General features: G+C 42.0%; 1 protein-coding gene across 4 annotated transcripts in view; it reads left to right on the top strand.

The window, feature by feature from the left end:
* LOC133575717 (uncharacterized) overlaps positions 1-20,581 on the top strand; it is a 215,002-nt gene extending 194,421 nt beyond the window's left edge. For 2 of the 4 annotated variants that reach the window (XM_061928510.1, XM_061928513.2), the window contains one exon: positions 5,891-7,124. In XM_061928510.1, the coding sequence (XP_061784494.1) occupies positions 5,891-7,074 (1,184 nt within the window). In that variant the 3' untranslated portion in view covers positions 7,075-7,124. Of the gene's footprint in view, positions 1-5,890; positions 7,125-11,675; positions 11,895-17,092; positions 17,377-18,031; positions 18,243-19,983 lie in introns of those variants that run through there. The other 2 variants (XM_061928514.1, XM_072912166.1) reach the window with 2 other exon arrangements.
* Positions 20,582-26,670: the final 6,089 nt, after the last annotated feature.

Raw genomic sequence — 26,670 nt, 5'->3', positions numbered from 1 at the left:
ACCATTCCACCTTCAACATATTCCACTAATTCTGGAAATTGTAGTTACAACATTTTTAACCCACTTCAACTGTTCCACCGTCAAATCATTCCTCTTAAAGGCCTACTGAAAGCCACTACTACCGACCACGCAGTCTGATAGTTTATATATCAATGATGAAATCTTAACATTGCAACACATGCCAATACGGCCGGGTTAGCTTACTAAAGTGCAATTTTAAATTTTGCGCCGAAATATCCTGCTGAAAACGTCTCGGTATGATGACGTCAGCGCGTGACGTCACGGATTGTAGAGGACATTTTGGGACAGCATGGTGGCCAGCTATTAAGTCGTCTGTTTTCATCGCAAAATTCCACAGTATTCTGGACATCTGTGTTGGTGAATCTTTTGCAATTTGTTCAATGAACAATGGAGACAGCAAAGAAGAAAGCTGTAGGTGGGAAGCGGTGTATTGCGGCCGACTGCAGCAACACAAACACAGCCGGTGTTTCATTGTTTACATTCCCGGAAGATGACAGTCAAGCTTTACCATTGGCCTGTGGAGAACTGGGACAACAGAGACTCTTACCAGGAGGACTTTGAGTTGGATGTGCAGACGCGGTACCGTGAGTACGCTTCCAAACATTTGATCGCTTGCCCGTACGTGCGTGCCGCTATGTGCATGTCACGTACGTAACTTTGGGGACTTTGGGGAAATATATGTGCTGTATGAACTTTGGGGAGGTGAACGGTACTTTGGGCTGTGGGATTGAGTGTGTTGTGCAGGTGTTTGAGTTGTATTGGCGGGTTATATGGACGGGAGGGGGGAGGTGTTTGTTATGCGGGATTAATTTGTGGCATATTAAATATAAGCCTGGTTGTGTTGTGGCTAATAGAGTATATATATGTCTTGTGTTTATTTACTGTTTTAGTCATTCCCAGCTGAATATCAGGTCCCACCCGCCTCTCACAGCATCTTCCCTATCTGAATCGCTCCCACTGCCCTCTAGTCCTTCACTCTCACTTTCCTCATCCACAAATCTTTCATCCTCGCTCAAATTAATGGGGAAATCGTCGCTTTCTCGGTCCGAATCGCTCTCGCTGCTGGTGGCCATGATTGTAAACAATGTGCAGATGTGAGGAGCTCCACAACCTGTGACGTCACGCGCATATCGTCTGCTACTTCCGGTACAGGCAAGGCTTTTTTATCAGCGACCAAAAGTTGCGAACTTTATCGACGATGTTCTCTACTAAATCCTTTCAGCAAAAATATGGCAATATCGTGAAATGATCAAGTATGACACATAGAATGGACCTGCTATCCCCGTTTGAATAAGAAAATCGCATTTCAGTAGGCCTTTAATCAGGACAGAAAACAAAGTTGCTTTTTGAACTGGAAAAATTCCCGGTTTTCACGAAATTCAAGGAATTCCATAATACCATTTCTCAATTAAAAATGTTACGACGTCAACATTTCTCAACCATTTGAAAAATTCCAACACCAACCTTTTCAACTCATTCAGAACATTCCAATTTTTTAGCATTTTCCAAAAAATCCCGCTTTCCCCGAAATTCTCAACAATTTCCATGATTTCCCATTGAAAGGAATAAAATGAAAGTTCCACAACTTGCACATTTTTCATCCGATTCAAACCGTTCCAACTTCAAAATATTCAGTGTGTTCAGGAATTGTGTGCTCCGTTTCAACACTTAATAGAATATATTCCCGGATTTTCTAGAATTCCCAGTCTTTAGGGACATTTCCCCCATTCAAAATTAATTATCCATTTTTCAAACTTCCACAATTCCCACATTTTTCAAACCATTCCACCTTCAACACATTCAATTCATCCTGGAAATTCAAACAACCATTTTTCCACATTCAACAAATTTCCAGGAATTCCTGTTTTTTTCTAACCTATGGTCATGAGCTTTGGGTCATGACCGAAAGGACAAGATCACGTTAACAAGCGGCCGAAATTAGTTTCCTCCACCGGGTGGCGGGGCTCTCCCTTAGAGATAGGGTGAGAAGCTCTGCCATCCGGGAGGAGCTCAAAGTAAAGCCGCTGCTCCTCCACATGGAGAGGAGCCAGATGAGGTGGTTCGGGCATCAGGTCAGGATGCCACCCGAACGCCTCCCTAGGGAGGTGTTTAGGGCACGTCCGACTGGTAGGAGGCTACGGTGAAGACCCAGGACACGTTGGGAAGACTATCTCTCCCGGCTGGCCTGGGAACGCCTCGGGATCCCCCGGGAGGAGCTGGACGAAGTGGCTGGAGAGAGGGAAGTCTGGGCTTCCCTGCTTAGGCTGCTGCCCCTGCGACCTGACTTCGGATACGCGGAAGAAGATGGATGGATGGTTTAAAAACTTTAAAAATTCCCGGTTTTCCCGAAATTCAAACTCTTCAACATTCAAACCATTCCAACATTCAAACTATTCTTACATTCAAACTACATTCTGTCAGCATTTCAGTTCAACTTCAGCATTGGAGCATTCACACGCAATTCCTTCAGGAATTGCTTCATCTAGTTATTATTATTATTATAAATAAATGTAGCTTACCACATTGAATGTGTGGACTGCATGAATGATGCCTTCTCAGTTCTAACTCTAGCGCAATTTGAGTGTCTAGAAACACACTGACTTAATCTAATCCATTATTACTATTATTAATAAGGTAAACAAGTTATATTTTGAAGGAGTAGTCAGTAATCTGATTACTTCTTCCCAGTTTAAGTATCGCAACACTATCTAAATCAGGGGTCTCAAACTCAATTTACCTGGGGGCCACTGGATGCAGAAACTGGGTGAGGCTGGGCCGCAAGAAAATATTTCTTTAAAAAAATCCAACATGCACTTTTTAATGAATTCACCTTCTTTGAATGGCTTTCCCGCCCTAGCAACCATCTCACTCACCTTGTAGCTAGATTTGACTGCTGCATCGCTCTTTTCGGTTGCTTTCTTGAAGAAATCTTGTTGCCTCAGTAGACTTGTTTTAAAATTTGCAACCCAGTTCACTCTCTCATCTCCCTGGTATTTTGCATACTCCTCAGCATGTCTAGTTGTATAATGACGTTTCAAATTGTATTCCTTGTGCACCGCAACTTTCTCTGTGCAAATAAGACACGTCGGGGTGCCCCTGTGCTCAACAAAGGAATATTGCATCTCCCACTTTTCTTGAAATTGTCTTTGCTCATCACTAACCTTTCTCTTCACTGCAGGCTTTGAAAAAGACATGTTTGGGGTTGTGGAATATATTTGTATTTAGCCGAGGCACAGAGAATAATGTTATTTCCGCAGTGTGTGTCGTTCCGCTTTTCTTCCCTACAGCAACACGGCGGTCGCCGGATAATAGCCGGGAAAGTACCGGGATAGCAAGCGCAAAAAAGTGACGGCTCCCGGAGTGTTATCCGACGTCTTATAGAAATATATGTAGTGTTCATCGTGTGAGGCAATGCAAATTAAACAATCCAAAAAAACAAATAACGGTTTGAATTGGTCCAGGTTATCGGGAACTGTTATTACTGACGGACAGGTGTCGCGGTGTGACTGCAGCCAGACATGTAAGAAAACCCCTCGTCTCCATGGCAACGTTTCTGTCGCTTTCACTCGTTTGCCGCTTTTCCACTAACGCAGGGGTAGGCAACCCAGAACGTTGAAAGAGCCATTTTGGAGCCAAATAACAAGAATCGTCTCTGTCTGGAGCCGGAGGGAGGGCTCGCCGTGGAGTTTACAGTTACGGTAGCACAATTAGCCCTGAATGGGCTAACATCACGACTAACGTGTTCCACATCCGATTCGCCCAGCGATTCTCTGCCGGAGTATTAGCGCTGGGGTCCAGTGCACCACAGTTTTGTATTGTCACTCGGTCCTTCAGCGGAGTGCGTCGGAAGCTACCGGACCGCTCGTCTCCCCGGCCCGGACTGTTTACAGCGGCACCAGGGGAGGGAGCGATAGAGAGACACACACACAGTGACAGAGAGAGCGTGTAGGCGGGCGAGCGAAGGAGGGAGGAAGAGCGCGTGCGGGTCTAGTGGAAAAGCGGCAAAACGTTTCTCAGCTTGCATCACGCAAGTGACGTCAATGTTCGGCCCTCGAGAGCCATATACCACACCGTGATTGGTAGATTCCTTCAGCTCCGCACACAACGCTGTCAAGCGCCATTCATATAAAACTTGCGGGCCGCACTGACATTTAAGGCCTACTGAAACCCACTACTACCGACCACGCAGTCTGATAGTTTATATATCAATGATGAAATCTTAAAAATATAGAAATATCCTGCTGAAAACGTCCCGGTATGATGACGTCAGCGCATGACGTCACGGATTGTAGAGGACATTTTGGAACAGCATGGTGGCCAGCTATTAAGTCATCTGTTTTCATCGCAAAATTCCACAGTATTCTGGACATCTGTGTTGGTGAATCTTTTGCAATTTGTTCAATGAACAATGGAGACAGCAAAGAAGAAAGCTGTAGGTGGGAAGCGGTGTATTGCGGCCGACTGCAGCAACACAAACACAGCCGGTGTTTCATTGTTTACATTCCCGGAAGATGACAGTCAAGCTTTACCATTGGCCTGTGGAGAACTGGGACAACAGAGACTCTTACCAGGAGGACTTTGAGTTGGATGCGCAGACACGGTACCGTGAGTACGCTTCCAAACATTTGATCGCTTGCCCGTACGTGCGTTCCGCTATGTGCATGTCACGTACGTAACTTTGGGGACTTTGGGGAAAGATATGTGCTGTATGAACTTTGGGGAGGTGAACGGTACTTTGGGCTGTGGGATTGAGTGTGTTGTGCAGGTGTTTGAGTTGTATTGGCGGGTTATATGGACGGGAGGGGGGAGGTGTTTGTTATGCGGGATTAATTTGTGGCATATTAAATATAAGCCTGGTTGTGTTGTGTCTAATAGAGTATATATATGTCTTGTGTTTATTTACTGTTTTAGTCATTCCCAGCTGAATATCAGGTCCCACCCGCCTCTCACAGCATCTTCCCTATCTGAATCGCTCCCACTGCCCTCTAGTCCTTCACTCTCACTTTCCTCATCCACAAATCTTTCATCCTCGCTCAAATTAATGGGGAAATCGTGGCTTTCTCGGTCCGAATCGCTCTCGCTGCTGGTGGCCATGATTGTAAACAATGTGCAGATGTGAGGAGCTCCACAACCTGTGACGTCACGCTACTCGTCTGCTACTTCCGGTACAGGCAAGGCTTTATTAATAGCGACCAAAAGTTGCGAACTTTATCGTCGATGTTCTCTACTAAATCCTTTCAGCAAAAATATGGCAATATCGCGAAATGATCAAGTATGACACATAGAATGGACCTGCTATCCCCGTTTAAATAAGAAAATCGCATTTCAGTAGGCCTTTAAACTTTCATATTAAGGGCCGCAATTGGCCCACGGGCCGTGTTTCTGAGACCCCTGATCTAAATGAAAGCAAAACAGATGTCATCTTTTTTGGCCAACATGCTCATGCTTTTTTTTTTTTTTTTAGAGTAGACATGTCTCTGAAGATAAATGTGAAAATCACTGTAATTATTGTCCACCAGCAGAAGGAGCTCATCACTAGTACTACTGTGTGGACGCTGGCATGTGGTACATTATTTCCTGTGTGTGTATTTCTTTTTCAGAGAAAGAACAGCACACTAGTATGGCGTCTACCATTAAGGTTTGCAGGAATGACTTTTAGGATGTTTTTATATGAATAAGGTGGATTGGACGTTGGCCTGGGAAGACATTCCCCTGAAGGTCTTCTTCATGTGTCAGCTGGAAGTACCCTGACTGCTGTGAGGGGAAACTGATGAGATTGTGAGATCATATGTTGGTGCAGGACAATGTCTCATGTGACTGAGCAAAGCTGGACTTTTCTAAAGAATGTTTGTTTTCTCCTGTCCCGCAGATGTCATAGAAGAACATCTTCCTCGTGAGCAGGAAGAAGAGCCACAGCCCCACCACATTAAAGAGGAAGAAGATGTACCTCATTCCCATCACATTAAAGAGGGAGGGGAGGAGTCACAGCCCCCCCATATTAAAGAGGAAGACGAGACGCCACAGACCCATAGTGTTAAACTGACCCTTCACATTAAAGGTCAAGCGGTGGACCCACTGATCTTACGCAGCAAAAATGAAGAGGAGGACCCACTGACCCCTCACTTTAAGGAGCAAGAGAACCCGCTGAGCCCTCACATTGAAGAGGAAAAGGAGGACCCACTGAACCCCTACTTTAAAGAGGAAGAGGAGTACCAAGAGCCGCTGCACATTAAAGAGGAAGAGGAGGAACACGTCATCAGTCAGCCTAAATGGTTGGTGGAGTTCCCAGTGACTGGTGTCCCTGTGAAGAGTGAAGATGATGAGGTCAAAGGTGAAAGTGAGGAGAAGAGAGAGGCGGAGCCTCCAAGCAGCAGCTCAACACAACACATGACAACAGAAGCTGATGGAGACCACTGTGGAGGATCACAAGCAGACAAGCTCTTAGCTCCACTATCAGATAGTGAGGACACAACGTCACACTCTCCTGACACTGATGATGAAGACTCTAAAGATGATAAGACATGTCACACTGACAACACTCACTTCAAATGTTCTCACTGTGACAAAACCTTTAAATACCATAGTCTTCTGGAAACACACATGAGATCACACACCGGAGAAAAACCTTTTATCTGTTCACTCTGTGGTAAAGGTTTTGTACAAAGTCACAATTTGAAAGTACACATGAGAACACACACTGGTGAAAAACCTTTTATTTGTTCAATCTGTGGTAAAGGTTTTGCACACAGTTCATGTTTGGTAAAACACAGAAGAAGACACACCGGAGAAAAACGTTTTATCTGTTCGATATGTGGTAAAGGTTTTGTAGAAAGTCGCTATTTGAAAGTACACATGAGAACACACACTGGTGAGAAACCTTATACATGTTTAATCTGCAACAGAAGCTTTTGTGACCAATCAAACCTTGTAGTACACACGAGAAGACACACAGGAGAGAAAGTGGTGAGTTGCAGTGTGTGTGGTGAAAGATTCTCTTATAAGTACCAGTGTAAGAAACACAAGTGTGCTGGTGAGAACAGCAGCAGCAAATAAAACTGCAGGATTTGAAATAAACTGTCAAGACTTTAATTTTGACGTTCTAACAACATGTGTGACATTGTTGTTTGTGTAACAATCTTTTTAACATGCTTCTACATTTATACATTAGATATTTTGTATTAGTGCTTTTTTCAGTCAAGTACATGCATTAATATGCAATCAAAGTTTGGAGTGTCCGGCAAAAGCCAATATTGTACATCATCCCACAGAGATTTACTTTGCATACATTCATAAAATAAACTGTTTATTTTGTTTCCATATCACATAATGCACAAGTGTTGTCTTCAATTGCAAAACAACATCCTAAAAATTATTTTAAAGGCCTACTGAAATGCGATTTTTTTTATTTAAACGGGGATAGCAGGTCCATTCTATGTGTCATACTTGATCATTTCGCGATATTGCCATATTTTTGCTGAAAGGATTTAGTAGAGAACATCGACAAAAAAGTTCTCAACTTTTGGTCGCTGATAAAAAAGCCTTGCCTGTACCGGAAGTAGCAGACGAGTAGCGTGACGTCACAGGTTGTGGAGCTCCTCACATCTGCACATTGTTTACAATCATGGCCACCAGCAGCGAGAGCGATTCGGACCGAGAAAGTGACGATTTCTCCATTAGTTTGAGCGAGGATGAAAGATTCGTGGATGAGGAAAGTGAGAGTGAAGGACTAGAGGGCAGTGGGAGCGATTCAGATAGGGAAGATGCTGTGAGAGGCGGGTGGGACCTGATATTCAGCTGGGAATGACAAACAGTAAATAAACACAAGACATAAATATATACTCTATTAGCCACAACACAACCAGGCTTACATTTAATATGCCACAAATTAATCCTGCATAACAAACACCTCTCCCCTCCCGTCCATATAACCCGCCAATACAACTCAAGCACCTGCACAACACACTCAATCCCACAGCCCAAAGTACCGTTCACCTCCCCAAAGTTCATACAGCACATATATTTCCCCAAAGTTACGTACGTGACATGCACATAGCGGCACGCACGTACGGGCAAGCGATCAAATGTTTGGAAGCCGCAGCTGCATGCGTACTCACGGTACCGCGTCTGCGTATCCAACTCAAAGTCCTCCTGGTAAGAGTCTCTTTTGTCCCAGTTCTCCACAGGCCAATGGTAAAGCTTGACTGTCATCTTTCGGGAATGTAAACAATGAAACACCGGCTGTGTTATCCGGCACAACAGTCAGGGCGTGCATTCTACGACGGGGGTGCGTTATCCGGCTCAACACCTGCCGCAATACACCGCTTCCCACCTACAGCTTTCTTCTTTGCTGTCTCCATTGTTCATTGAACAAATTGCAAAAGATTCACCAACACAGATGTCCAGAATACTGTGGAATTTTGCAGTGAAAACAGACGACTTAAAGGCCTACTGAAATGCGTCATTGCGGAAAGACCTGCAAAAACACAAGAGGGCTTAAAATACACCAAGCCAGGACCACGTGTGGAAAAGGGGGGACACAGGTGCAGCGCACAGTGGTAGCACCTGGTGAGACGCAGGAGAGCTCCAGGCAGGAAGCGCCCCACAGCACTGGAGATCTCTCAGCACCTGTGCCACCTCAAGACCTCAGGCGGGATCCACCCCATACCTCTTCAGAGAGCCAAACCCACCCTGCGAGAGAACGAATTAAGTGGCCCAAGATGAGTGAATGCTCACAGCCTTGGGAATAACAGGGAAGGAGAGAAAGACAGCAGCTCGCAGGATGGGGGAGGCAGCAGAGAGAGCCTTTTGCTGGTTATGGAGCAGGAGAGACGAGATGAGCTGGAAGCCAGGAGGAGGAGATAGGCAGTGACTTGGCTACCAGCGGTAGGGTGTTATGGTTGAGGGTCGAAACACCCAATGACCGCTGGATACCATCTGATGATATCAAGTCCTCCTGGCCAAGGCTCCATTCACCTAAGGTGAATGAAGAGGAAAGCATCTCCGTATGTAATATAATCATAGATTTCTGGGAAACCAGTGACTTCCAGGAAAGCCTGGATGGCAACCGAGGAAGTTCGGTGACTCTGGAAAGACAAATGACCTCCAGGAAAGACTGGCATGGGTGGATGAGGCCAGCCACCTCATGCACAGCACTCGCAAGAGGGCACCAACCCAAGCTACGGAAATTCACAATGAGCAATACCCCCAGAGTCGCCCGAGAGGGGGGGAGGATGAGAGACTCAACGGGACGGACACAACGGTAACGGCCAGGAATGGATCACGGACAAAGAGACGGCTCACCCAAACAACTATAACTGGAGAGGTATTGGAGGTAAAGTGTCATTGCGGAAAGACCCGCAAAAACACAAGAGGGCTTAAAATACACCAAGCCAGGACCACATGTGGAAAAGGGGCAGCTACTTTGACGAGATACTGGAGGAGAGCTGCACAGCAGGTCCATCTGAGCAGCAGATCACCCAAGGGGCACTGTTTCAATTGGAGAGCTACCTCAGTGAGCCTCCAGCTGGGTGTAAGAGCAATAATTTTCAATACTGGAGAGACAATCAGTCTGGACTACCCGCCCTGGCAGCAACAGCAGCCAAGTTCCTTAGTGGATAGGACACTGATAGGACACTGATGAGGATGTTCTATTCATCTTGTATTGAATCTATTTTAACTTATTCCATCACTTCCTGGTTTGGTAACCTCAGTGTGGCCAATAAAAATATATTGGGTGGTATAATCAAGGTGTGCCAAAAGACCATAGGCACTACCTTGAACCCCCTGAACCAGATCTATCAGGCCAGAGTCATCCAGAAGGCAAAGGCAATTCTGGTCAACCCTCAGCATCCTCTCTTCTCAGAGTTTAGACTCTTGCCCTCAGGATGCAGGTACGCCCCTACTAATAGAAAGGCCAAAAACAACAGATACATAAGACCCTTTGTTCCCTCAGCTGTTGCCTTTATAAATGAGCTTCTTAAACAAGCTTAGCTGCTATGCAGTCACTTTAGTGGGAAGCGACGTGTGATGATTGGGGGGGGGGGGTTACCCACATATGCGGTCCTCTCCAAGGTTTCTCATAGTCATTCACATCAACGTCCCACTGGGGTGAGTTTTTCCTTGCCCTTATGTGGGCTTTGTACCGAGGATGTCGTTGTGGCTTGTGCAGCCCTTTGAGACACTTGTGATTTAGGGCTATATAAATAAAGATTGATTGATTGATTGATTGATGATTAGTTTTTATTGTTTTACAAATGTTTTTAGTTTTTAGTTTTTAGCTCAATGCTTTCATGATGGCTTGTATGTTGTATGTATTTTATGTATTTGTACCTTGTTTTATTGTTGTACCTTGTTTTTACTGTTGTACCTCGTTTTTACTGTTGAACCTTGTTTTTTAATGACTACTGCTGCAAACCAAATTGCCCCTCGGGGACAATAAAGATTTTCTCAGTCTAAGTCTAAGTCTAAGTCTAGTGCTCCTTGCACCAGTGTTGAGAGTGAGAGGCTTTTTAGCACAGCCTCACTCATCATTGATGAACACAGGAGCAGGCTGACACCTGAACATCTTGAAGTGCTCGTCTTTGTTAGAAAGAATCTCCTCTATATGCTCGGACTGCAGTCAGGGGGGGGGGGGGAAACAATTGAAGGGAGTGTGTAGATAGTTTTTTTTTTTTTTTAAGTTTACACTTGTTCAAGAGCAAGTATTGATGCTGAGTTATAGACATTTTATCCCACTCAGGTTGTTTGTGTGTTTTGCTTTTTTTAAAATAATGTTTACAGCATTATTTGCACTTTATACTGTCCACTTTTTTACTGTTCAATGATGCAATTTTTGTTTGTCATGTATAATTTTGTCTATTTTGTGTTTATCCTTGAATAAACAGGTCAGTTTCTTGTTACCAACCATTGTGTATTATTCAAACTCACCTAATTCAGCTGGCTAGTTGTTATCAAGAGTACTAAAACCCTTTTCAACATGAATCTGACAACTAAGTAGGCTAAATATCTTTAAACTTTAATACATGCTCGGATAGGCCAGTATCGGCCAGTATCGGTATCGGATCGGAAGTGCAAAAACAACATCGGTATCGGATCAGAAGTGCAAAAACCTGGATCGGGACATCCCTAATGGAGATACTCCATAAAACACCACGTTTTTGGTAAAAGTTCCTTTTGGCCCAGCCAACAAAATGATCACAAAAAAGTATTTTGCATGATGACAAAAACATACCATGAATGTTTTTTTAAGTAATTTTGGAATTAGATTTTTTTTTATTTCCATGATATTGAAGTTTTGGTCATGATTATGTAATTAAAATATTATGGTTAAGTTTAGGTGTCATAGACCGTATACACAATACAATATTTACACACTTTACACCAGTGAGTGTAAAGTTAAGAATCCCTCAATTAATGTTGCCTCGTACTTATAAAAAACTTTTCAAATTGCTTCCCATCAAATTTCCAAATCTGTTTTTGTACTCACTTTTGAATTAATTATAGTGACTGGGACAAGAGGAGGTATTTCCTGCCTATTTATTGGTTCTTTTGCTACACAACACAGGAAAGAACACAAATAATGTCATCGTGTTAACAGTGTCAGTCCAAAACTATTTCTGTTCTCTCTTTATCTTATTTACTTATTTACCCAACAGACGTCCAGCAGCCCCCTCACATTAAAGAGGAAGATGAGGATCCACAGCCGCCCCACATTAAAGAGGAAGAGGAGGAAGTGTGGATCACTCAGGAGGGAGAGTGTCTTCTAGGGCAGGAGGAGGATGATGTCAGCAAGTTTCCACTGACTGTTGTCTCTGTGAAGACTGAAGAGCATGAAGACAAACCACCTGAGTCCTCACAGCTTCATCACAGTCCAAGTAAGCACATATCATTTTATTCTCAGGGCATTCAATCCATCACAACTGGACTGTTCACTTCGTCTTAGAAGACGTTTGTCCTCTCATCCAAGTAGGCTTCATCACTTCATGCTCATAGACTTAAAGTCTTAAATCTAATCACTGGAATTTAGACGGGAACTGCACTTTTTTGAGGAATTTTTTCTATCGTTCACAATCATTAGAAAAGACATGACGATGGATATATATATATCTTTTAAAATCACATTCTAACTCATAAATGTAAATAAAAGTCCACTTGCAATGGAGCCAATATGAGGTCCTCTATAACCATCCAAAAAGCGCCAACAATACCCCATTTGCATTTCGTGGCTTGAATAGCAAGCATTAGCGATATTGTTATTATAAGTGCTAACGCAGTCAAACTATTTATAGCTTGTGTGTCTATGTTGACATCACCGGCTGGTGAGCTCCTTCCGCGCCTCGGTGCTGGTGAAAGATTATTCCAGATCATGAATCATGCCTCTCACCTGGATAGTAGAAGGATGAAGACGTACTCTGACAAGTTGGTACCATTTGACAGCCAATTTAGACCCCCCTTTTTCATGCGATGATTATGAGTTTTATTTTGATCTAAACGGGAATATAGCAAGATTCTATCAGTCTGCGTCATAGTGACAGCAGACCTTGTACAGTAAGTGATGTTTTATTATGTTTGTTGGCTCTCATGAAGTCTGCAGTGATGTTAAAAAAAAAGCGAACGTTGTGATGCGTTTTTGAAATTAATGCGCTTATGAGCAAAAATACGTAAATATTACATGTTTTTAAAAATGTACCTGTTACTAAATGACATATATACCTACTGCATGTACATAAAACCGTAATAGAGGTGTTTGGATGTTTTTAAGTTCTTTGTAGGCAGAATAGTGCGACTCTAATAGCCTCTATGTAAGCAATCTTTTGATCGCATATATTTACTATTTAGAATGCATAAAGAATAAAAATATATGTGTCCTGGATAGGCAAAATAAATAAAAGTTTGGTTCCCTTTTAAGTGAAGTGAAGTATATTTATTTAGCGCTTTTTTCTAGTGATTCAGAGCATTTTACATAGTGAAACCCATTATATAAGTTACATTTAAACCAGTGTGGGTGGCACTGGGAGCAGGTGGGTAAAGTACCTTGCTCAAGGACACAACAGCAGTGACTAGGATCGAACCTGGAACCGTCGAGTTGCCTTAGAATGTATTAAATTCTATCACAATCTCGTAAAAATCGTAAATACATCCTAGAAATGTCTCAATAATTCCATGAACAATATTTTTATTCAGGAACTTTCTAATGTAACGTGTTTCTATCTACACTTCTGTTAAAATGTAATAATCACTTATTCTTCTCTTTTATTCAAATGTAATAATCACTTGTTTTCTTGTTTGATACTTTAGTTTTGGCTGATACTACAAATGTAGGTATCGATCCAGTACCAAGTAGCTACAGGGGCAGTATCGGTCATACCAATGTGGATACTGATATTTACATTTTTCAAGATCATTGAATGATTACATTTTTGTTCCGAATCATAATCAGACAAAAACACAGGATGGTGGTGTTAGAATATCAATTTAATATTTAAATATGGCTCTGAATTTAATCATTTGGTTTATGCCCTTAAAGTCTTCCTTATTTACTGAGTTTGTAAACAATAACAAAATCATCGAAATATATATAATACAAAATATCGATCAAACCACTGTATCAACCTTATACTGATATTATACTGTCGATTTTTGCATCAATCGGTCCACATTTGTTTAAATTTAAGAGCTTCAACAGGGTTTCTGTAGGTCTTTAAAAAGCATTAAAAGTCATTAAATGGACTTTTCCTAAATTAAGGCCTTAACTGGTATTAAAAAGCATTAAATAGGATGTCCAGAGGCATTAATATATTCATGCAATTGTAGGCCAGGACCGGTGTACCGTATTTTCTGGGTCATAGGGTACACCGGATTATAAGGCGCACTGCCGATGAGCGGGTCTAGTAAGGTCTATTTTCATACAAAAGGCGTACCGGATTATAAGGCGCATTAAAGGAGTCTTTTTCTTTTTTTTTTTCTAAATGTAAAAGACTTTCTTGTGGTCTACAGAACATGTGAAGGTGGTTCTTTGGTCAAAATGTTGCATAGATGATGTTTTACAGATCATCTTCAAGTCGCTTTCTGACGGTCACTTCAGGATGCGCCGTTTTGTGGGCGGTCTTATTTACTTGGCTCACCTTCGACAGCGTCTTCTCCCCGTCATCTTTGTTGTAGCGGTGTAGCGTGCAAGGACGGAAGTGGAAGAAGTGTCAAAAGATGGAGCTAACTGTTTTACTGACATTCAGACTTTACTTCAATCAATAACGGAGCAGCATCTCCTCATCCGTGGCTCACTAGTGCAACAACAACACCCGAAATATGTCCCGTGAAAAACCGTCCGACCGGAACTCTAATAACCAAAGTTCCTTGGGTGAATAATGTAAACTCACTACACCGGTATGTTTTAGCGCTTTCATGGTGAGTTTACTGACAGATATAATTTAGAACTTTACACTACTTTATATTAGAAATGGCAACAGCAGAGGATGAATGTCCCATAACAAGAAGATAGAGAAAAAGAAGAAGCGTAGATAGACTATGGTATCGGCACAGACTACAATGGCAGATGTGCACACATTTTCAGGACTTATGCAGATCCCAAATACACATCAGCAGGTACTAGAAGGTAAGAAAAGTTTTGCATAATATTGTGAAACAAAACACCAGATAATATGTTTGCTAATGGGTGCCATGTTGCGGTCCTTATACACACACCATAGTAATACTTGTATCTCTGACTAGGGTAGCCGTAATGGGCCGACAATCCATCAAGCGGTGCGGCTTCAAAGTCGTACTAAAACATTTTGACAGATTTTTGAGTGCTGTGTGTAATCTTCTTTATTTTCAATAAAACATTTAAAGTTTTGGTGTTATTTACTGGCGTCATATTGCAGTCTATACGTATATTTTATGTGTGACTACCATCTACTGGTCAGAATTATCATTACACCTTGTACCAAATAAAATTGCTTCGAGGTCGGTAAGCACAACCAGAATTATTCCGTACATTGGGCGCACCGGGTTATAAAGCGCACTGTCGATTTTTGAGAAAATGAAAGGATTTTAAGTTCGCCTTATAGTCCGAAAAATGCGGTACATGAAAATAAACCTAATAACTTAATTATTGCCGTCATCAATACATTTTTATGTCCGTGTGTTTCCTTCTTGGTCTGTGGATTTTAAACTGGACTAAGACGTCTCACTCTGTGCATCGCTCTCAGCACCTGAGCATGTTTATTCCACAGTAGACTTACATGAACAAAGTGAGCCTCTTGTCAGTCATTCACAATCTTTGTTTCGGCTACTTGCAATTCTCCTCCACACGTTTTCCTGCGTGCAGTAGTGTTGGCGACACTCGCTTTCATGTTGGAGATGGAACTAGTCATTTTAATACAACGCTGGAGTACAGGCCCCCGTATAGCTGCCCGGGATATGCCTGTTATGGTTCTTTAATTTGGGGCCTTTTAGAATCAGCATGTTTTTGTCCATTTGTGTCAAGGAGGTGAAATTAGGTCTGAAAACCTTTTGACAAGTTGACTTCATGTCCATTAGGACTTTTTAAAGTGTTGAATACCATCCGCCTTAAACACAATATTCTACTTTAACATCCTTGTACATCCTAAGTTGTGATGTCCTCCCCTCTAAATAAGGGGAGGCCATATGGTACTTGTTTGTTTGTCTGTCTGTCCGTCCGTTTTTGTGTGTTTCTCTTATATTAGCAAGAGTTACGTCCCTTCCTTCTTGATATTTTGTCTCAGCTGGATATCTGATTAATACTTGACCGACAAATATTAAATCTTCGCGTGGTCAGGATAAATTAATATATATGGTTACCGTATTTTCCGCACTATTAGCCGCATCTAAAAACCACAAATTTACTCAAAAGCTGACAGTGCGGCTTATAACCCGGTGCGCTTTATATATGGATTAATATTAAGATTCATTTTCATAAAGTTTCGGTCTCGCAACTACGGTAAACAGCCGCCATCTTTTTTCCCCGTAGAAGAGGAAGTGCTTCTTCTTCTACGCAAGCAACCGCCAAGGTAAGCACCCGCCCCCATAGAACAGGAAGCGCTTCTTCTTCTACTGTAAGCAACCACCCGCCCCGGTAGAAGAAGAAGAAGGGCGCGGATATTACATTTCATTTCCTTTGTGTGTTTACATCTGTAAAGACCACAAAATGGCTCCTACTAAGCGACAGGTTTCCGGTTCATGAAAAGACGCAATCTCTCCATCCGCACACGGACTACTATTTCACAGCAACTGCCTAAAGACTTTCAAGAAAAGCTGACTACTTTCCGTGCATATTGTAAAAACAAGATAGCTGAAAAAAAGATCCGGCCAGAGAACATTATCAACATGGACGAGGTTCCACTGACTTTTGATATTCCTGTGAACCGCACTGTGGATACAACGGGAGCACGTACGGTGAATATTCGCACCACAGAGAATGAGAAGTCATCCTTCACTGTGGTTCTAGCTTGCCATGCTAATGGCCAGAAACTTCCACCCATGGTGATATTCAAAAGGAAGACCTTGCCAAAAGAGACCTTTCCAGCCGGCGTCATCATAAAAGCTAACTCGAAGGGATGGATGGATGAAGAAAAGATGAGCGAGTGGTTAAGGTAAGTTTACGCGAAGAGGCCGGGTGGCTTTTTTCACGCAGCTCCGTCCATGTTGATATACGACTCCATGCGCGCCCACATCACGCTGGTTTTTAATATATTATTAAAGTTTGACTGACCTATCTGACTGTTTTTTTGACATTCCTTTAGCGCAGTTAGATGCGGCTTATAACACGGGGCGGCTTATAGGTGGACAAAGTTTTGAAATATGCCGTTCATTGAAGGCGCGGCTTAGAACCCAGGGCGGCTTATGGTGCGGAAAATACGGTATATATATTTTTCATCTTTGATTGCTTCCTTACCATGTTTCCCTTGACTTGAACAAGATTCCTATCAAAATACCCTTACATTATGATAGCTGGGGTTAGAGCCGAGCGGTTTGGATATCGCCAGCTTCATGTTATTAATGTATTTATTTTTTTTATTGTGTCTGCATCACAATGTACTTTTTTCTATTAAAGGACTTCCTGGCCTTCTAATGAAGATAGACGACTTATCACGTCAGGCAACAACACCATCAGCTCGACGTCCTGCTGTCGATCTGCAGATACCGACAACTTCTGCGATTGGCCAATCCGTACCATCAACATTGGTACAGACTACCGAGAGATTGTCACAGCCACCGTATCCTTCAACGCCAACCAGTCACAGATCTTCGCCAGTGCCATTCAGGTCACCAACTGTGACACCGACACAGGCCCATCTACAGCGGGTGTTTGATTACGAGGTCGATGAGGATGGCCAGGTAAGTGTGTTGTGTGTTATTTTCAGTAAATGTCACAGCACCAAATGGTATTTGGTTTTTTTTAATATTAAACTGAATCAAATGTTACAGCAATAAACGTATATGGCAATGAAACAAACAACTGGTAAACATGTATGGCAAATTTTGAACCCTGAGTGTTGCATTCAAACTCAAGATGAAAAGCAAAAAATAGATTTTCTTCTATAGGCATATACATTTGGTTGTTTATTGTTGAACATATATTCCCTTTAAGTAACATTTAGAAGTTGGGGTATAATATTAACAGAGGTTAATTTTATGGTAACAACTTCTGTGCGTTTTACACACGACGTTTCTGTACTTGCTCCGAGTATTGTTGTCTGGTCATTCACTAGACAACAGTACTCAGAGCAAGTACAGAATCGTCATGTGTAAAAACGCCCAGAAGTTGTAACCATAAAATGAACCTCTTTTATAGTTTAAAAGATGTCTGAAACTGACTATTGTTGACCCTAAATGTACATGTATGTATCAATAATCCATACCTGCAGATCAGCTCATAGAGCTGAAATTATCATCAGTAGTAATTCTGTACAGTGGATTGTCAGTTTTATGCTGTATTGTTTACCAGTTGTCTTAAGTTCTTGAACATATTGTGTGCATGTTTTATTGACAGGTTGATTTGGGGTATGGGGTGGCAGTCAATGCCAATAACCTGCAGTATGTTAGCAGATCAGACCTAAAGAAAACCACATATACAGTTTGTGAGGTGGTGTTTACCAGAGAGGAGCTGGCCAACAGCAGCTTGACAGGAAAAAAATCCAATGCTTTTAAGGATAAGCATGAGAAACCAAAACTGGATGACAAGAAAGTGTCTGCTATTATTGGTGAGTATAAGTTAAATCAATCTGATTAAAACCATATCCACATCAGGGAAGTGGATCTGACCCTTTTCCTATCTCCAAGTCGTTCCGTGATCGTTTGGCATGAAGTATAGATATCCATAGCTTCCAGTCGGCTTGGTCCATGAATTGACTGCGAGATGTTCGTTTTGACAGATTTATAGGCATGGGTGGTCACATTAGCTTTGATCTCGTCGGAAACCAACATCAAGTGACAAAGCAAAAACCGCAGCGCACGGATATCTACACGTTTTTCTCGTTTGATATCTTATATCGGCATTCTCCGCCTTACTATTTAACAGCGTCGGGAATTTCCGTGAGTTCTGCTCAGGGCCGGCCCGTGGCATAGGCCGTATAGGCAAATGCTAAGGGCGCCGTCCATCAGGGGGCGCCACGCCAGTGCCACAAATGTTGGAGAAAAAAAAAAAAAGTTTGTACTATTATTTCTAAATACAAAAAAATAATCCCACGTTAATTAAAATGCAAAGTAAAGCCTATTTAATAGAAATATTATTTGTTACAACATTACCCCCCCCCCCCCCCCACGGTGCGCCCCCTCCCTTCCCGTATCATGACTCTTTTTGGACGTCACCACATCAAAAAATCAACACAAGATGTCAAAACGGCCAAAACTGTCAGGTGCCCAGGGAAGAAAAAAGAGAAAAGAAGAAGAGGAGAAACGAGAAAAGACAGAGGTAGCAGGTAGGTAACGTTAGCCTACATGAAATTATTTGTCTGTTACAGAATGTGATAGTAGCTGGCTTTTTAGCATTAAGCTAATGTTACATGATTCGGCAATTGCTAATCAATAAATAGCTAGTTCTGTTTTAACGTCGGGTTAATATTGTGGAGGGGGCTAAATTGTTATGGAAAATAATAATATAACGTTAGGTAATTACAGTACTCCCACCTTACATTCCTCAGGGACATTTGTATTAGATCTTTTAAGCAGGTGTTTTTTGTTTACATTATTGCCTTCTGGTTAGCTAATGTTTGCCCTGCAGGTAATAGTCACTTTTCCACCCCTTTATATATTAGGTATAGTTGTAAGTAAAAAAAAAAAAAATATCAAAGACAAAGCTATTCAGTTTCTTGTGAGTATATACACTTCACTGCCGATGTGGGGGGGGGGCGCCACCTAAAATCTTGCCTAGGGCGCCAGATTGGTTAGGGCCGGGCCTGGTTCTGCTGCACGTTGAGAAGTGAACGACTTTTAGATAGGGAATGTGTCAGATCCCCTTCCCGATGTGGATATGGTTTCAATCAGATTGAAGTTAAATATTTTTATTAGAATTCTATTAATGCACTTTCGTGATTGTTTGAACGCCATTGGGGACACCCATCAAGTACACAACAAGATTCACAAGAAAGTGAAATCCTGAAAATAATTTGAAAAATATTTCACACACTGAATGGATTTTCTATATAGCTAATGAATAGTGTACATGCACTGTCAGAATTTGATACAGATTTGTTGCAGTTCGTAAAGCCTGGCATGATTGCACCACATATGATTTTGTGTGCGTCAAGCAGTGCAAGTGCCTTACAGCATAGAAACGCGTGATATGCAATGTATGCAGTGTGTTGACTATCCATTGCATTGATTAAATGATAGACATCACTCTCTTTATCGAGCTGAAAAATTCCATAGTGTAACTCATTGCATGACAGCTAGTGTCTTGGTGTCTGCAGACACTAATTCTGGTATATTTTATTGATCTTTCAGATTTTGTGAAGAAGCTCCATCCCTCAAGTGAAGCAAATGTGATAAAGAAAATCATTGGAGTGAAACTGAACATTGCGCAGAAAATGGAAAAAAAAAGAAGGCCTCAGAAACAAATTCTGCTGGACCTGTCTAGCCGTCTCTAACAGTCGGGGAAGCGCGGTGATCATGTTGATTTATGCTGCTGACATTTATTACTGGCCATTCAGTGCCTCATCCTGAAGGTTTTGGGTTTGAAACCAACTGGGGACTCCCATCAAGTACTAGAATTGGACCTTTCACACAAACTGACAATTTGACATTTTATATACAATAGGAGCAAAAGTCAAGATTTGAGTTACATGTATATAATAAATACAAGTCAACATTCATTCAACTGCAATATTTGTCTTTCTCCATTGCCAGTGTTAGACCACAGATTTTGTAGAATGCCTGCCCAATCATTTCTACATCATTCTGAACCGTATTCCACAGAAAGCCATTCCATAGGAGCCTGTTCTATAGAACTACTCTTTAGAACTTTCTTCTATAGCACTATTCGGTACCGGACAGACTCTGCAATAAACTGGACACTCTTGGCCTCCCCCCTCTCACAAACGCCTGGATAAGGGACTTCCTAACGGACCGACCCCAGAATGTGAGACTTGGCCCGCACCTCTCATCCTCCCGCACGCTGAGCATCGGCTCCCCACAGGGCTGTGTGCTGAGCCCCCTCCTCTACTGCCTTTACACCCATGACTGCAGTGCGGCCCACAGTGACAACCTTACCGTCAAGTTCGCCGACGATACCACAGTGGTCGGGCTCATCTCCAGGGGTGACGAGGCTGCCTACAGAGAGGAGGTCCTGAAGCTGACGGCCTGGTCTTCGGAGAACAACCTCGCTCTCAACACCAGCAAGACCAGAGAGATCATCATCGACTTCAGGAGGAGCAGCACCGACCCTGCCCCCCTCTACATCAACGGCGAGCGTGTAGAGAGGGTCCACACCTTCAGGTACCTTGGAGTCCACATCTCTAATGACTTCTCCTGGACAGTCAACACCACATCAATCATCAAGAAGGCTCAGCAGCGGCTACACTTCCTTAGAGTCCTCGGGAAGTACAACCTGAAGCCTGACCTGCTGCTGACCTTCTACCGCTCGTCCATCGAGAGCCTGCTGACCTACTGTATTACAGTATGGTACGGCAGCTGCACTGCAGCAGACAGGGAGAGGCTGCAAAGAGTGGTCAAGACGGCTCAGAAGATCATCGGCCGCCCTCTCCCCTCTCTGACGGACATCTACACCTCCCGCTGCCTCAACAGAGCCAGTGCCATCATCAAGGACAGCACCCACCCTGGCTCTGACCTGTTTCACCTGCTGCCCTCTGGGAAGCGCTACAGGTGCATTAAAACCAAAACAAACAGGCTAAAGAACAGCTTCTTCCCCAGGGCCATAACCATCCTGAACGGACTGCCCCATTGTCCCTCATAACTGCCTTCTCTTCGGTGCAATAACCCATTCCACCAACCACCCTGTTTTTGTTTTTGTTTTTTTCATGTATATATTCATTTCACACCATATTCATTGCACTTCTACATTTTTTATATTTTTATATATTTGCACATTGTTTTTCTAGCATGCACACATCGCACTGTATGGAATGGCCTCAATCTCGTTACCTTGCGTAATGACAATAAAGCTGATTCTGATTCTTTAGAGGTGATCTATAGAACCATTCTTTGGAATCCTGTTCTATAGAACCATTCTTTAGAACCCTGTTCTATAGAACCATTCTTTAGAATCCTGTTCTATAGAACTTCGGTCCTAAAGTTCATTAGAAATTCTATAGAGTTCTATTGAGATATTCTTTAGAAATTCTTTACACTTTTTCTATAGAAATTCTATAGAACATTTTTAGCAGGGTTGAAAGTAAACTGGATCATTTATTTTGTGTTTATGCATGACTTCCTGTCCCTCATGAGCAGGTTTCAGCTCAATTGAACCGCCTTGTTGTGTCGACCACTAAATATAGAAGACAGGCGGTGGAAACTGACACATTGACTTGAAAAAAAAACCGGAACTGGTCTGTCGCCGTGGCGCCGCCGTTCCACATCCAGTGGAAATCCCTGGTTACACTTACAAACGTTGCTGGGCGAGATAATTTAAACCACAAAGCAACAGGAAATACACTTTCAACCCACAGCACTCGCAGTGAGCAAACTCGACCACAAGATGGCGTCATAGCAGAGACAACAATACAGAATACAGATTTACACTGTAGACAACCTAATCTTTTCTCCAAGTTTATACATCAGTAACCAGTGTTGGGACTAACGCGTTACTAAGTAACGCGTTACTGTAACGCCGTTAGTTTCGGCGGTAACTAGTAATCCAACGCGTTATTTTTTATATTCAGTAACTCAGTTACCGTTACTACATGATGCGTTACTGCGTTATTTTACGTTATTTTTTAATGTAGTATCGGCTAGAAACAGAAGAAGTGTCGTCCTTCTGTCTCACAAGGAAAAGAAAAGGCGTGCTTTCCTCGACCGAGGAGCGGAGCGCAGGGGAGACGTTCCTCCAGGGCCTATGTACTTCGGGGCTAACACCCTTCACTTTACCCGGCAGTGGGTCTTTACAGCTCCGGACTCGAGGGTGAATGACGAGGCCGGCGGTTTGTTGCAATTTTGTGACTTTATTGGTGTCTTGCACGTAGCCATCCACCAAGCTAGAGCACCTGCACGCATTCACTGTTGCGCTCCCTCACCTCTCTCGCCCACTCACTCACTGACGTCACTCACCTCACATGCTGTCATATCTTAAAGGGCCACACACACACACGCTACTCTCATAAGAACTAAAAAGACATCATGGCGAAGCCAGAAGTCGAGTTTCTTAACATGGATACATTGTCACTACTTTTCTTTTGTCGAGCACAAAGAAAAGAACATTTTAGTTAAATGTAAGTTGTGTCTTGGATCAAAGATCCCATCTACTTAAAGTTAAAGTGCCAATGATTGTCACACACACACTAGGTGTGGTGAAATTATTCTCTGCATTTGACCCATCACCCTTATTCACCCCCTGGGAGGTGAGGGGAGAAGTGAGTAGCAGCAGTGACCGCACCCGGGAATACTGCCCAAAACAGCAATTCAAATCTGCTGAAACAGATACATAAATGGTAAATGGGTTATACTTGTATAGCTTTTCTACCTTTTTCAGGAACTCAAAGCGCTTTGACACTATTTCCACATTCACCCATTCACACACACATTCACACACTGATGGCGGGAGCTGCCATGCAAGGCACTAACCAGGACCCATCAGGAGCAAGGTTCAAGTGTCTTGCTCAAGGACACAACGGACATGACTAGGATGGTAGAAGGTGGGGATTGAACCAGTAACCCTCAGATTGCTGGCACGGCCACTCTCCCAACTTCGCCACGCCACATAAGCAACATGCTTTGACGAAGCTAGTAAAGAGAGACACAGACTCCGATGCCACTTCACCTCCACCTAAGGATTTTAACGGAGGCAATGCTAGCCAGGACAACATTGATAGAGCCATTGCAGCGTATGTGCTAGAAGACATGCAGGCTATTTCTACAGTGGAGTCACCCGTTTTCTGGCAGCTAAATAGCATGATACCGGCGTCAAACAACAAATGGCACGGAAAACATGTTCCAAGTACCTGGACAGTGAGTACATAAACATGGAAAGCGAGCTAAAGAAAACACTCCAAACTCTGCCTCTGCTCATCATTGAAGGTACACCCTGTCAATTCTCTTATATACTCTTTCATTCTAGACTTCTAGAGTGTTTGATTATCACATCACTCTAAATGTATAGACTATAAAGTTCACAAACATAAAGAGGGATGGTAGTGGGCCAGGCCAATCTTACCTTATCTCTAAACTAAAACTGGGGAAATGTGTAGAGTCTTCTGGGCTTCACTACAGTGTTGATCTCCTGAATACATGATTTTATTTCACAATTCCTTGAGAGAAAAAAATGCCTGATTAGGCTTTGTGCATGTCATGTGTGCCTTCCTTGGGTGAAGCCAGCTTTACAGCTATGTTGTTATTATGCGGTTTGTTACTTATGTATGTTATGTTGCAGCTATTTCAAATAGTTTTGTCAATTTGTTTTGGCCTGAAATAAACTGGCCCTTTGAAACATATCTTTGTCTTTGTGTGTTGTATGTAGACCACATTGCTTAGCAGAGTTCAGTGATGCAAATGCATGTCAAGTTGATCAACAGATTGTATTATTCTCCAGTGCAATAACAGTACTGAAATGAAGGCTAAAAGGGCATTAATGGGAGGCTTAAAAAAAAAGGAGAAAAAAATAAGTAACTAAATAGTTACTTTTCACAGTAACGCATTACTTTTTGGTGTAAGTAACTGAGTTAGTAACTGAGTTACTTTTGAAATAAAGTAACTAGTAACTGTAACTAGTTACTGGTTTTCAGTAACTAACCCAACACTGTCAGTAACTGACATTAAAATCAAAGGGGGCGCTGGAGCCTATCCCAGCTGCACTCAAGTGGAAGGGAATTTATCGCAATATAGATTTTAGGCCATATTGCCCATCCCTCGTAAAAAGTGGTCTTCTTTTCCTGTGAATAATGTTGTAAAGAGCAGTGTGTTTGTTTTCAGGCCAATTCATATAATAACTTGTTTGTTTTAAGTACATGTAAACTTACTGAATGCCTCATGTGACTTAGCAAATCTGGACATTTCACTAGCATGTTTGTCATTAACCCGAGTACGTGCAAAGTCATTTATCAACAACACCCAGAAACGCCGCCGGATTTGCAGGGCCCAAGCTCTTCCCAGATGAACTGATGCAAAGTGGAAAAGTGTTCTGTGGTCTGACGAGTCCACATTTCAAATTGTTTTTGGAAACTGTGGACGTCGTGTCCTCCGGACCAAAGAGGAAAAGAAACATCCGGATTGTTATAGGCGCAAAGTGTAAAAGCCAGCATGTCTGATGGTATGGGGGTGTATTAGTGCCCAAGACATGGGTAGCTTACCATTAATGCTGAAAGGTACATACAGGTTTTGGAGCAATATATGTTGCCATCCAAGCAACGTTACCATGGACATCCCTGCTTATTTCAGCAAGACAATGCCAAGCCACGTGTTACAACAGCGTGGCTTCATAGTAAAAGAGTGTGGGTACTAGACTGGCCTGCCTGTAGTCCAGACTTGTCTCCCATTGAAAATGTGTGGCGCATTATGAAGCCTAAAATAGCACAACGAGACCCCAGACTGTTGAACAACTTAAGCTGTACATCAAGCAAGAATGGGAAAGAATTCCACCTGAAAAGCTTCAAAACTTGGTCTCCTCAGTTGCCAAACGTTTACTGAGTGTTGTTAAAAGTAAAGGCCATGTAACACAGTGGTAAAAATGCCCCTGTGACAACTTTTTTGCAATGTGTTGCTGCCATTAAATTATAAGTTAATGACTATTTGCAAAAAAAATAAAAATACGTTTCTCAGCTCAGACATTAAATATCTTGTCTTTGCAGTCTTCAATTGAATATAAGTTGAGAAGGATTTTCAAATCATTGTATTCTGTTTTATTTACCATTTACACAACGTGACAATTTCACTGGTTTTGGGTTTGTAAATTCACAATACAATTTTAGACGTATTTATAATAGTTTGAAATATTGAAGTGTGACCATTTATATTTCTATTTGTTAATAATCCCATAGATTAGCACCTTTATATGATATACATATGTACTGGTTCACATCTGAAACATTTTCTGGACCACTTCAGGAAGCATATTATTATTTACTTTATACATCATTTGAACAGTTGTCTTTTATACCATTTTAAAATGTGTGACTTTATGAATTATTTGTTGGGTCTCTATAAAAAATTGTATTAATTATCTTTATTACTTTTTTTTGCAATATGATGATTGTGTTGTGATTGTTTTGTATGTATGCCCCCAGACCTTTATGCAATATAAAAGTGAGAGAAAATGGCTGAATTGTTTGTGTAAGGATGGTTTTCTTTTTACAAATTTACATTTGTGGATTAAAAAAAATAAACCCCCATTGTTGTGTTTTAAAAAATGGCGTACTTGCCAACCCTCCCGAATTTTCCGGGAGACTCCCGAAATTCAGCGCCTCTCCCGAAAACCTCCCGGAACAAATATTCTCCCGGTTTTCAGCCGGAGCTGGAAGCCACGCCCCCTCCAGCTCCATGCGGACCTGAGTGAGGACAGCCTTTTTTCATGACGGGAGGACAACAGGGTGACAAGAACTAAATCATCCAGACTAGATATAAATTGTATTATTATGTTTATCTTACCTAAAAATAAATATATTTATTAATTAAAAAAATAAATAAATAAATACATTTTTACTATATTTTGCTAAAAACATCAATATGAATTGTATTTGTATTTGTATTTTTTCGTGACTCCTTATTACATCCAGCCATAGAATTATACATTAAAATAAACATATTTGAAATAATTGATTTTAAATTGTCATAATAATTCATTTAAAATGACCATATTTAATTATTAAAATAATTGCTTGTTTATCAACAACTTTAGCATTTTATTCATTACATTTTGAAACTCTCAGAAGCCAAGTTATGTTATATTCCTTAAGATTTATTTATGCAAGTTTGAAGTATCAATTATCTAAACACAGTGTGTTTGCATATTTTCAGGGTGTAGATATC

This window comes from Nerophis lumbriciformis, linkage group LG33 (assembly GCF_033978685.3).
Source record: "Nerophis lumbriciformis linkage group LG33, RoL_Nlum_v2.1, whole genome shotgun sequence".
In the NCBI taxonomy this organism is placed as follows: Eukaryota; Metazoa; Chordata; class Actinopteri; order Syngnathiformes; family Syngnathidae; genus Nerophis; species Nerophis lumbriciformis.
Note: the sequence above shows the minus strand (reverse complement) of the source record. Positions and strands in the feature narration are given on the sequence as shown.